Here is a 14,102-nt window from a genome sequence, read left to right as displayed (position 1 = left end):
TAGAGATGCACACACACAACTTACAAGGGTTATTAACAGATGCCATTTCCACAGTGCAAGCGACATGATTTGCTGATGACCCGTCCGTGTTACCAAACCTTCTTTCCTCCCCAGTAACGAGGTCACAAGGTGTACCCTGCAGGAAAAAGTAACAAAATTTATTCAGTTACATTATTTAAATGAAATATGTACAGTAAATTCCTACTCAGACATAGCTGTACCAGAATCACTTCAACTGTAGCAGAATTATGCTACATCAAAATTTTTTCTATTTTTTTTACTATTTTCTAGAAAACATTATGCTTTCATTACACATTTGATTCAAAAAGCCCATTAAAAGCATATTTTCTCAATTTATTCTTATGTGTCAGCACCATACTTCAGTCCAGTGAATACAAAGTCGCATTCCACTATGACTATTATTTTCATTTCAACTGAATATAACAATCATACTACTGTACAATAACAGAACTTTCCTGTTGAAGCTGACATTCTGGTGCAACACTTTCTGTTGATAATGCTACTCTAATCTTTCTTTATCCAAATTTTATAACAGAACCTCACACCAGGTTCTTGCATGAAAGACCGTGTGGAAAGAGGTGCCAGAGAGGAGTGTTGGGGGTTATCTTCTTGAGGTTATCTTGAGATGATTTCGAGGCTTTTTTTTTTAGTGTCCCCGCGGCCCGGTCCTCGACCAGGCCTCCACCCCAGGAAGCAGCCCGTGACAGCTGACTAACACCCAGGTATCTATTTTACTGCTAGGTAACAGGGGCATAGGGTGAAAGAAACTCTACCCATTGTTTCTTGCCGGCGCCTGGGATCGAACCCAGGACCACAGGATCACAAGTCCAGCGTGCTGTCCGCTCAACTGACCCGGGGGGGGGGGGGGGGCTTTCTCCTCCCAACACCCAGGAGGCTCGGCCAACCTAGTTACGATTAGGGTAGTTGAGTTAGTATGGATTATGTAGTTTGGAGAGTTGTTTGGCAAGTTGATTTTATAAAAATTTCTTGGAGAAAGATCATGTGTTTATATTTTTTTCAGTGGCTAAGCAATTGATCGCAGTAAGGGATCGATCTCCGGGTCCCATGAACACCTCACCACATACAGGGAACAAGACTACTGGAAGAGATACTCGTCTTCGATATCGAAAACGTTTCAGGAAGCCTGATGTGTTCCCGATGTCCTGTGTGTGTTAGTGGCACAAGCTGTGCAAAGCTACCGAAAACTGCAAACCCAGACAATGATTTTCTCAACACTAAAACTACTACAAATTATAATACAGGTACATAATATGCATTTAAATATAAAATCGACAACATTTTTGTCTATAACTTTCAAAATCTCTTTTTTATTTTAAAGCCAGCAGTTAATTATCATTCCTGAAAAGGGCAAAGTACAGAATACTCTCAAAAGTTGTCCTGGGTAAAACATAACATATTTTAGATAGCACTCACTCTTTTATTGCTTTTATGAAAGACTTCAGTAGCCAAGAGCTTGAGAGGGCCACAGTATACACCAGACTCAGCAGTCAGGAACTGCTCCATGGCATGATACGTCTTCCCACTATTGGTAGGACCTGCGTGAAATATTATTTTACGGTTCAATGCCCGAGCTTCAGAGTACCTAGAAAAAAGAAGCACAAAATATATTCAATGACACTTGTACTACAATTTTATTTCAAATTAATACCAGGTTTTGTAATAGAATCAAAACATTCCTCCTGCTGTAATTCAAAATATTAAAATATTTGATTTGCAATGACTATTGCAGTGTATGATTATTCTGCTAGCTGTTATCCCACAACTAGAAAGAGGCAACAGATGAAGTGATGCTTAAACCTTGACTCTGATGTTACATTTAGTGTGCACTACAGTACATACTTATCAAGCATATCGAGTGATTTATTATAGATGACAAAAATTTTAGAAAAAAAATCAGGGGTTGGATGTAATGAAATGCCTCATTCTGGTGGGCCACTCAGTCACTTCCTGAGCTATTGCACCGAGGCTAAAAGCCCCAAGAACCATACCAGGCCTCTGAGACTCATTCGAGTCTATCGAGTGTTGGAACCAGGCTCTGGCTTTCTTATCAAGGTGAGGTAAGTTTGCGGATCAAAGATAAACCAAAAACTGAGAAAATCCCCCAAGAAAGCAAGAGCACACCAAAACAAGCAACTACTTAAAGAAATTCATGACCCCTGAAGGAAATAAGGCAAATTATTGTAAATGCAGGGAGAATACCTCATCTGTGAAGTGTCTAACTGTTACTAGTCAGCAGCGCTGGCAGCCTAGTTTCATTGTAAAAGAAACAGGCAAACTACTTGACCCCAATAGAAGGTCAAGGGCAAACCAGGCCTAAAAACTTCACATACGAAGAGAACAGCAAATCATCCAGGTAACAGGCCTGACGGGCCAGGCACCATAATTGAACCAGCAAAGTCAGGAGGAATCAGATCAAAACATCTCCAGCCTGCTGGTCGGACGAGCGGACAGCACGCTGGACTTGTGATCCTGTGGTCCTGGGTTCGATCCCGGGTGCCGGCGAGAAATAATGGGCAGAGTTTCTTTCACCCTACGCTCCTGTTACCTAGCAGTAAAATAGGTACCTGGGTGTAAGTCAGCTGTCACAGGCTGCTTCCTGGGGGTGGAGGCCTGGTCGAGGACCGGGCTGCGGGGACACTAAAGCCCCGAAATCATCTCAAGATAACCTGGCCATCACTGGAAGCATAGGCCAGAGTGGATGAAAGAAGTAAAGTAGAACTCTCAAGAGAAACTACAAAACACCACAATTTCCCGGACTGTAATATGCACCCGCAGCAGGTGAAGATCCTACTAACCCTGACTGGTGTAGTGATAGCTGTAAACAAACCCCCCAGCTGAGGTTTGAAATATTCGTGAAGACTGAGCAACAGAGGCCAAACAAGCCACTAAGCTGAACCCAGAAAATCAAGAGGAAGATGACTAATCAAGATCCTTTGCAAATACTATGAGGCAAGCTCTACACAGTCCCAAATGCAGAAGGACGCCAACTGGAAAACACAAAACAGCAATTGCTACTGAAACATAGCCCAAAAGTTAAAGTCTGCTGACATCCTGGCAGCGGCAGCGTCCAGGATGCCCATGCCCATAAGTCACTCAAGGAACCAACAGGAAAGCCAAGACCTCTCTAATTGACAGTGATGGACACTCAGCCATAACAGGGTAGACTGCAGCAGAGAAGGGGAAATCATCCTTAGTAACAGCAGGCAAATGATTGAGGTGGCAAGCTGGCCAAACAAGCCACAGAAGAAGCACACTGCTAACTACACCATCGACAAAGTCATGGAGCACTACAAAAGAGGGTCCAACCGGAAAAAGAAGTCTTCTCCAAGTGAGGAACCAAAATCCACTGGTGGAAACTGATCACCACAACAAAGTGGATGTAAGGCAAGAGACATGCAAACAAACTGGCACCAATGCCATAAAGCATTATTACCAAAAGGCTATTACACTGGACAACTGTCTAACAAGCCAGGTGCCCTAACTTAAAAGGTGAGGCCTTGGGTCAGGTGCACTATATCTTGCACAACATGGCCAAGCAAGAGCAAGTGTGCTGGATCACCCTGACCTTTGGGTATTATAAGAAGCCACCTGGTGGCACTCCAGGAAGTTAACATTGCAGGGATTAGACAGTTCAGAGGTGTTTAATATTGAAGATTACCACACTTTTCATAGTTGTCCTACACATCCCGACGATGCAAGCTGAGGAAAGTTACCATGGGGGTGTAAACTCCGAAATCTTGACAGCTATACCACAATTTTGTTTCCTGGGTAGCAAGTGATAGGGAAAACATCTTGAAGGCACCTGAAGGCTGCCGGCTCCTTATCTAGAGCTGTGATACATTGTTCATTAAGTTATTACCATCAAGATGCCTTCCCTAAGCTGTCATACACAAAGGTCAAAGCAAAGAGAAAAATAGTAATTTTCTATAATGTGGAGGTCTAAACAATCTGAAAATAACACTTAGAATCCAGGAACAAAAAAAAATATATAAAATTTGTTACATAGTGTAATAATTATAAGCAAATATTCAATGAATATGACAATTTAAAATGCTAGCTAGAGAATGGGTGTTATCAGAAAATGTTTTTAGAGAGATACAGCAGAGTACAGTACTCACCAATTTGGAGGATTTGACAAATCTGATATTTTATATAGATCATCCATACACATTAAGTGTGGGAATATTTTCCGAGCGTGCTTCAAAAAACTTGTGTATATGTCGTTGATATGACCTGCACCCTAGAAAAGATTTATACAAGTATTAATATTCTTTACAGCACCATGACATACAAGACTAAAAATTCACCATGACAAAATAGCAAAACTAAAGTATAGCATTCTTTATTATACTGTTTATGCTTGGTCATTAAAATATATGGGACCCACCCTCATTCAAGTTAGCTGAATTTCTTACCAGGAATGTTAAAATATTAACAAAGTTGCAATTTTTTGGACTACAACCCAGTTACTCCAACCATTTACCCCGTACATTTTCATTATTTACCTGCTCTGTTAACCCAATTACCACTCCCATCATTTACTTGTGAATGATAAACACATTTATTCAGATTACCTGAAGATTCGGGTTACCGGAATTTAGATTACTAAGCTGTTACAGTACTTCGATGTGCGGAATTACAAGCACAAATTTTCTTCAACTATCGCTAAAAAATATCTTTCATAAACTAAAATAAACATTAAAGAAATATTTGAAACACACCTGAATAATGTCACTGATAATGATGTGAAGATCAACAGGCAATGATTCAGATTCCAGGCAGAATTTACGGAAACTTATGAATGTCTGCTGATAAAGGTAGTCTGAAATAAAGACAAACTTTAAATAAAATCTATTAATAAAATTCAAGCAGCAAAAAAACCAGATTTGAATGTAATGAAATGGCAATTTTTTGGTGAGCCCTGGAGGCTCCCTAAACCTATCATATACTGATCAGTGCCATACTATCATGTGCCATACTATCATGTGCCATACATGATATCATGTATGCCAGTCATGCATGCCAGTCATACTCATGACTGGAGTTCTTATTGACCTACCGGGGATCATTAGCCAGAACCTGGTCCCCTCAGAGAGGCGCAGGGAGCAATGGCTTATGAAAACTTTGCATTTAAAGTTTAATGATACTTGCCACCATCTGGAAAGCACCCAGAAAGGTAGGCAAACCAAAACAAACTACTTCATGGCGTAAAAAGCAAGACCGCAGCCTCAAAACTACCAAAAGAACTCCCTCAACAATAAAAACAACCCCCCCCCTAATTTTACCTTAAATTATCGTTTTCCAGTTTGCCCCACTATCCCCACCTCCCCTCATTTGGTAGGGAGAAGGGAGGCGTACCATGTCAGCCGGCTTACACCAACCTATGTTTGATAAACCACATTGATGCTCTGGGGGGGAGGGGGGAGTCACAGGGAGCCTCCAAGGCTCACCTCAAAATTGGCATTTTATTACCTTCAATGCTAGTTTTCTGTGGGGAAGCTCCGTTGGCTCCCTGAAGCTAACTACCCGCAGAGAAGAAAAGAAAAAGTGCACAAAACTGAGAAGGGAAACGAAAAGGCTCCTACTCAAGCAACCTCCAAGGTACCCAGCTTCCCCTCAACACCAGAAAGATGAAGCTGCAGACGGAGGAAGGCCACAGGAGGCAGGGAAGTGACACCGACTGGAAATTCAAGCGAGGCCCAACCAGGTCCGACCCCAGAATGGAACCCAACTGGGGCTTCCACCAGAATACTAGGACCTGAAACCTGATGAGCTGGGAAAGACCTGGGTCCCCAGCTACCAGACAACAGACTAGCTGGGAGCCCACACCAGCCCGCCAACAAGTGGGCTAACTTCCAGAACCAACCAACAAAGAAGGGCCACCATAACCTGAGAGAGACGCATAAAATGTGAGGTGCCAGCACAGCTGAAACAGAAAACAAATCAACCCACCACAAAGCGAACCAACTCCAGAAAGGTCCAGAGAAGCATTGAAGAGACCAGAAAAAGGGGTGGAACACAGCAAGGAACAAGGCCACAGAGACCACACCCAGACCACCCGACAAGGCAAGGAGAGGCGACCTGCCCTAAGAATCCCCAAAAGAGGCAGGAGCAGGGCCAAGCAAGCATGCTCTCCCCACTGCCGGAGCAAAAGGGTGATCCACGAGAAAAGCGGCACAAACCCAAGCCAGCCTGACAAGCAGAGAGTGCCCAGCAGTAACCAGATGCAATGGGCAAGGTCTGGGAAAGCACAACCAACCCGGCTGCTGGCATCAGTACGGTCCCACCATGACAACCGCTGGTGAGGCCCCAGCTCAATAAACCGCCAGGAAGCGAGACCAACCCCAACAAACACCCAACAAGACAGCAACAATACTGCAACAACAGCCATAACAGAAAACCCCAAGTAGTAGTTCAGAGGGAACAAACTAACAAAAGGAGGGAAGAAGAAGAAGGAAGAGCCAGGAGCTCATGCCAAGTCCAAAAACCAGCCGTGTCAGCAAGATGGGAGGTGAACATGAACAGAGAACAGAGGGCCGAGCCCTGCAAAATACAAGCCAAGTGGCACGAAGGGTAACTGCCACCCAAACAACCGACAGGGGTAAGCAGCAAGCAGCTACACAAAACCCCTTGCACAGAAGAGCAGGAGAGAAAGCACACAGGAGGGGATGAAAACAAAAACAACAACAAAAAAAACTGCCACCACACATTCACCTCCTGCCAGTCAAGCATGTGGTATGGCTAAACCTGTGCCAAGCCCATAGGGGAACAAAAAAGAGCTAAAGAAAGAAAGAAAGAAAGAAAGAAAGCAAAGAACCAAAGCTGTGAACATAAATAGCTGGCAACACAGTTGGGATCCTAAGAGCCCAAACAGGCTACAAAGAACAAAAGCAGCAAACGGAAACAGCTGGAACGCAACTGAGCTCCATAAAACACCTAGCAGGCCTCAGAACCCAAACAGGCAACCACTTAGCTGATGAAGGCAGCAGGAGCCAGAGCGCCTGATGACAACACCTGGGAACACATCAGCAAGAACTGAGGTTGGTGTGAGCCGGCTGACCCAGTACTCCTCCCTCCTCTTCCCAAACGAGGGCAAATGGTGGGGGCAAACTAGCCTGCGATTGTTTCAAGTAAATATAAGGGTTGTTTTTATTATTGGCAGAGTTCTTTTGGCAGTTTTGAGGTTGCAGTCTTGCTTTTTACACCAAGACGTAGTTTGTTACTTTTCTGGGTGGTTTCCTGGTGGTGGCAAGTATCATTAAACTTTAAATAAGGTTGTATGGTTTTCATAAGCCATCGCTCCCTGCACCTCTCTGAGGGGACCAGCTTCTGGCTCATCATTCCCGGTAGGCCAATAAGAACTCTGCGGCTGATGGCACTTGCTAGTACGGCACTGAACAGTATATGATAGCTTAAGGGAGCTGATGGGGCTTCATCCAGAAAAGAACATATTAAATGAAAACTTATAAGGAGGCAATATTTCTTTGGGAGATACCAAATAAAATACAAAAATACAAATAATTCATTTATTCATTCATACTTACTGTCCAATCCATTTTCTTTTGCCAATTCCTTAATACTTTCATCGGCATAGAAACGGTTCATGATACGCAAGATATCCTCTTTCTTTAGTGGGCCAGCCATTTCTTCCCCAACATTAATTTCATCTTGCCTTGCCTGTGAGAAGTAATAATATACTGTATGTCATGACTGATGGAAAAGAAAAAGTAAAATTTTGTCCTAGACTGAACAAAAATTAGGAATGCATGTTCCCCTAGTTTATTGGCTCTAGTACCACAGAGACAGCCAATAAATTACCAGGCCTCTGGACTTGCACAAAACCAGAATCTAGTGTGTTATAGAGGCCAGAAGATTATGGGAATCTAAGATCATCTTCATAACCAAGTAAAACTGCATAAAAAGTAATGTACAGGTCAAACAAACCAACTACATACCTTGAAGAAAAATAAAACTTGGGAACAAAGGAAGTAATAGTTTGTCAACAAATCAAATGCTTGTATCCCAGTGTGACACCAACTGGCAGCTCACACCAAGTTGACTTGTATGCCACTCCAAAATGGCTTCAAGTCCCAAAGAACAGATTGACAAAAAGGGCAAGTATATATTAGAAAAGAAAGCAGTAATAGCAGTGTATTTGGGTACATCCTGTGTATGTGAATACACATCAAACTGGCTGATTTGAACCACTGACAGATTATACAAGAAAGCCTGGCCTTGGAAGAAGGCATCAAGGAAACAGAATTAATCAAAAGAGCAATAGCCCAAGTAGCATGAGTAATATGAAAATAAAGTTGCATCACAGCACAACACATAGAACATGTAAATACAAAGACAGCATGATAAGGTTTAGTCCAAATGGAAGAGCCTAAATGTGGAAGCAGATATTTCCCTTTTTGAACTTTAATCCTGGAACTGAGGAGGAACAGAAATATGCCAGGAAAGCTTCCTCAGTTCCAGAAAGACAAGCCAAAAGTTAGTTAAAATCACCAGTTGAACCTAGGAAACAGTGGTCATCAGGTCATTGGACAAGGAATGTGTAAACTGAGAAAGGAGAGGTCATAAATAAACTGAAGATCTAGAGAATTCTCCTTTGAAACAGGGAACAGCCGGAACACTATCCAAAGGTACGGAGTTATTGCAATGACCCCCTTGTCCAACAATTCATGAGCAACTGTCCAGATGACAGTCAAAAACAGCTAGGAAGAAATCAGGAGTGGCAAGCAAAGAAGAGAAGAGCAAGTCCAACATCCAACAAAAGCCCGAGGACACTATATGAACATTCAATTATCCACGATTCATCCCTGCAGAAAACTGGCAAAAAAAACAAAAGAAATGGCTGGAACTCCATGCAGCTCCTGCTGCATGCAGTGCCCAATCTTCCACCCTTGAAGGGAACAGAACAGCAGTCTCCGTGGCGCAGTGGTAAGATACTCGCCTGGCGTTTCGCAAGCGCCTTGCCTTGGGTTCGAATCCTGGCCGGGGAGGATTGACCGGGCGCCAATCCTTAACTGTAGCCTCTGTTCACCCAGCAGTGAATGGGTACCTGGTTGTTAAACGATTCAGCGGGGTCGTATTCCGGGGAAATTAGGGTTAAGGACCTTGCCCGAAACGCTACGCGTAATAGTGGCTTTACAAGAATGTAATGTAAAAGAAGCGAAGAAAAAATGGAAAGATAATAGCAGAGAGTGTGACCAAGTAGACTCCTGGGGCCAGATTCTGGAGATTATCTAAAACTACACATTGGTCTGCATGATGTATAGCATCACCACATGACAAAGGAGCAAAATGGTTTAGCAAAGCATTTGGAACATATACTGTATGGCTACCAACAATGAGAATGAGGAACCCAAAGTATGCAAATCTATTCATTACAAGCAATCTTACCAGAAACATTTCTGGTGTGCCGCAAAAATGGAGAACCTCCACCATACAGATCACATTGCCTAAACCCACAGGCAAATTTGGCCCCCCCCAGATATTAAGTTGCCCCTGAATCCATATCCAAGGGAGGGGCAAAGAATTTGTTCATTATTGTTACGAGTCATAAGAAATTTAAATAATTTCAAACTCCACATTTCTCAGAATTTGCACGAGTCAGATTTAGGTCCAATCCATATGATCAAAATTAGTGAGCAAAATCTGTACTTCATTTTAACAGATATTTTATAATGTATCTATTTATGCTTCTGGAAAATACGCACTTTTTACAGAACCTGCCCAAATTCTTTGCACTCAGATACCAGTTGGTACTACTGTACTTAGTATAACAGTGCTGCACTTGTTAGTTGTAACATTAGAAACATTCCAGGCTCATCAAACCAGACACTTAGGACTAGAACCAAGTCAAATTTAACTACTGTAATTATTTTAAAAATATGCAATTTGCCTTTAACATTTATTTCAGCTTTTGACAAGGTCAAAGATTTTTGTCATAAGTATTCTTATTATCCCGTGTATACTGACAGAAGCTTGACATAAAACAAAGTACAGTATATCTAAACAAATAGTACACAAGCAGGCGAGGAGTCACAATAACATGGCTAAAGTATGTTGACCAGACCACACACTAGAAGGTGAAGGGACGACGACGCTTCAGTCCGTCCTGGACCATTCTCCAGTCGACTGTGAGAATGCTCACAATAACGTGGCTAAAGTATGTTGACCAGACCACACACTAGAAGGTGAAGGGACGACGACGCTTCAGTCCGTCCTGGACCATTCTCCAGTCGACTGTGAGAATGCTCACAATAACGTGGCTAAAGTATGTTGACCAGACCACACACTAGAAGGTGAAGGGACGACGACGCTTCAGTCCGTCCTGGACCATTCTCCAGTCGACTGTGAGAATGCTCACAATAACGTGGCTAAAGTATGTTTACCAGACCACACACTAGAAGGTGAAGGGACGACGACGCTTCAGTCCGTCCTGGACCATTCTCCAGTCGACTGTGAGAATGCTCACAATAACGTGGCTAAAGTATGTTTACCAGACCACACACTAGAAGGTGAAGGGACGACGACGCTTCAGTCCGTCCTGGACCATTCTCAAGTCGACTGTGAGAATGCTCACAATCGACTCAAAAATCAAATCAGTCTGGTCAAAATACTACACAAAGTTCGAATGTTCTAAATTCCTACAAAATTTATATATTCTAAATTCGTATAAAATTTGAATATCCTAAATTAATACCAAGTTCCAAAGATCATGGATTATACTTTTACCTTTACTGGTACTGGAATGAAGAGATGTGATATATCATCCTTACTGCCCCCACCTCCACCACGTGAGTACCTATGCTTTAGTCTTTGTGTTGAGTAGCTCACTGGCTGATGAGCACTCAACATCATGTGTAAAGTTCTGAAACAAACAAAAAATGTGATACTGTATTATGATACAGAATGAAAGGTCAATTACAGAGCATAATTCCATAAAATATAAAACCAAGTATTGAATGTACTGTAAAAAAAATTCCCATTGGTGTGGCTCTCTGTAGATCTCTAGCTAAGAACTAATTCCTCCAAGCTTGGGGAGATGCACCAGGCTAATTAGACCTACCCGAGCCCACCAGGAGCCAGGACCAGAATATGGCTCTCTTTAAGAGATGAAGGGAACTTATGGATCAGAAATCAACTACCAAAAAAAAAAAAGCAAAGATAAGCAGCTGCTTTAAGAAAATTACATAGCGTACACTCAAGTAACAAGGTGAACAATTATTGATGTGATGCAAACATCTTGAAGTTATCTTGAGATGATTTCGGGGCTTTAGTGTCCCCGCGGCCCGGTCCTCGACCAGGCCTCCACCCCTAGGAAGCAGCCCGTGACAGCTGACTAACACCCAGGCACCTATTTTACTGCTAGGTAACAGGGGCATAGGGTGAAATAAACTCTGCCCATTGTTTCTCACCGGCGCCCAGGATCAAACCCGGGACCACAGGATCACAAGTCCAGTGTGCTGTCCGCTCGGCCGAATCATAACTGTCATGTTCTTGATCATCACCAGGTGGCAGGTCACAACACACGACCCTGTCTGGGCAGGACATGTGGCCTGGGATCAATAACACACATTAGGCAATGGACTAGTTCAACAATTGTCAAGTATATATAAGAAATTTGTATTCATCAGTGAATACCATAATTGTATTTATCCTCATGTTGAATATCTCCATTTCTCTGGTAATTATCCTGCCGAGGCTTTCTTGTTGTGGATATGGTTAAAACAATGCATAAAGTACCTAATTTCATCTTCATAGTACCCAAAATCTTCATCTTCAAAGTACCTAAAAAGTACCTAATTTCATCTTCATAGTTTTTTACCTTGTTGCTTTAAAATTGCACTATATCTATTGCTACCCAATCTCCCAATCTTTATGTACCCAATCCGAACATCTTTACCATTGTGATCATTGCTGTCTTCTTATATGTGCTATCAATCTGCTGTATGGTGTCTATTAATCTTGTTTAAATTACCAATCAAGCTGTCAATGTAATCAATCAGTGCTTTAATATACCAATGTGCTTTAATATACGGTACTTACTAATCTCTCACATCTCATTTTTTTCTTGCAATGTATCTGTTATAATTTTATTAAATTTGCTAGAATTTACCTACTTAAAATTATCTGTTAGATGAAGGACCTGCCCGAAACGCTGCACGTACTAGTGGCTTCACAAGATTGTAAATACTATGCTATGTATCTTCACAATCCCAATGTACCTTCTTGTATATAAATATACAATAAAACAATAAATAAAATAATTCCCAATACAAAATGTGTGTATGCATGTAGGTTTATATTATTTTATACATACATCTTGAGTTATCTTGATTATCTTGAGTTGATTTCGGGGCTTTAGTGTCCCCGCGGCCCGGTCCTAGACCAGGCCTCCACCCCCAGGAAGCAGCCCGTGACAGCTGACTAACTCCCAGGTACCTATTTACTGCTAGGTAACAGGGGCATTCAGGGTGAAAGAAACTTTTGCCCATTTGTTTCTGCCTCGTGCAGGAATCGAACCCGCGCCACAGAATTACGAGTCCTGCGCGCTATCCACCAGGCTACGAGGCCCTACATATATATAAATGCAATAAAATATTATATTTATATTACCTAGGCAATGAAACTGTTATACATATGGTACTCATTTGAGTGATTAGTGTTTTGGTCTTCGGTTAACTGATCCACCTGGCAGATCAGCTTTGACTCCCATGAATACAGGATGGTGTAATGCACTTTCTTATTTTGTTTGAGTTATCCTTCGTTGATTATGCAAATTGCTTATCATTATAAGGAATAGCAAGTGCATAAACTGTATTTATTAGTGTAAATCACGAAAAATAAACACCTGATTAAAAATGTGACGGTGTCAGACCACAGAGGAAGAATTGAAACAGGAATTTTCTTAAGTACTTTCATATATTAATACATCTTCAGAAGGAGTGATTTACAGGTCAAGTATTGGACATATATAGGCAGGAGAGAGTGGTGGAGTGAGGTGAGGTACGATGACAAATGAATGTGAATTAGGTGGACACAAATATGAGCCGCATAAAAATTGCAGAAGGCCTATTGGCCCATACGATGCAGCTTCTATTCATACCCACCAACAGGCCCACACGTGGATAATAATAGCATAAGATAGTGATATATATATATGAAATGATATGAAATATATAATATATATATATATATATATATATATATATATATATATATATATATATATATATATATATAATTAATTGTACCATATTATATAAATATTGTACCTACTAAATAAATACTAACGTGCTCCTTTGTACATTTAATAAACCTTACTATTATTATTATTACTATTATTATTATTATTATAAGTACCGTGTATTGTGGGGAGTTGGTGGATGACTGTAGCCTTGATGTGCGGCCCCCAGACTGGCCGCTGCCCACCCCAGCCTCCCCCAGTCGCCCCTCACCACACACCACCACTGTCTCGCCACGCCTCGTGACACACTCACACTCTTCCACATCTTGAGAGTGTTGTGGTGTTGATTTAGGGGGCGACGACGATGTCTTGAGAGTGTGCTAGCACGCCGGTGTGTGGTAGTGGAAGTGTTGTTGTAGCCTGAGCCCCTGAGCCCCTCGCGGGCTACACTCTGTTGTTTACAAGTTGTGGCTTCCTTACCATCCACTACAGTCAGCGGTCTCCTCTGCCTCTCTCCTAATCACGGCATCTCTTGAATTACTATAAACCTCATCTATATATCTAGTAATAAACTTGAGAGCTATCTTTATTTGCTGTATAAATGACTACAATTCTTCTGAATACCTTATATAAAAAAATTTGTGTAATTTGTATTTCCTAGATGTGATATAATATTCAAAAGCAACACTACAAGCCTAGAATAAAAACAATGTCCTATTCAAGTTCAATTTCATAAAGTGATTATAGATTGATTAATATTATTTATATTCTAAGCTGTATCACTTATGAACCCATCCCTGCCCTTGTGTGGCAGTGCACAATAGAAAGTTGTTTTCACATATCCACACATTAAAACATTGAT

General features: G+C 41.7%; 1 protein-coding gene across 1 annotated transcript in view; it reads right to left on the bottom strand.

The window, feature by feature from the left end:
• Suv3 (Suv3 helicase) overlaps nucleotides 1-13,712 on the bottom strand; it is a 41,606-nt gene extending 27,894 nt beyond the window's left edge. The window contains exons 1-7 of the mRNA XM_045763816.2: nucleotides 13,417-13,712; nucleotides 10,786-10,921; nucleotides 7,587-7,719; nucleotides 4,764-4,864; nucleotides 4,161-4,282; nucleotides 1,456-1,624; nucleotides 25-136 (exon numbers count right to left, since the gene is read on the bottom strand). Coding sequence (XP_045619772.2) covers nucleotides 25-136; nucleotides 1,456-1,624; nucleotides 4,161-4,282; nucleotides 4,764-4,864; nucleotides 7,587-7,719; nucleotides 10,786-10,921; nucleotides 13,417-13,565 — 922 coding nt within the window. The 5' untranslated portion in view covers nucleotides 13,566-13,712. The remainder of the gene's footprint in view (nucleotides 1-24; nucleotides 137-1,455; nucleotides 1,625-4,160; nucleotides 4,283-4,763; nucleotides 4,865-7,586; nucleotides 7,720-10,785; nucleotides 10,922-13,416) is intronic.
• Between the last annotated feature and the right edge of the window lie 390 nt (nucleotides 13,713-14,102).

This window comes from Procambarus clarkii, chromosome 54, assembly GCF_040958095.1.
Source record: "Procambarus clarkii isolate CNS0578487 chromosome 54, FALCON_Pclarkii_2.0, whole genome shotgun sequence".
NCBI lineage: Eukaryota > Metazoa > Arthropoda > Malacostraca > Decapoda > Cambaridae > Procambarus > Procambarus clarkii.
This window is presented reverse-complemented; position numbering and strand designations above follow the sequence as displayed.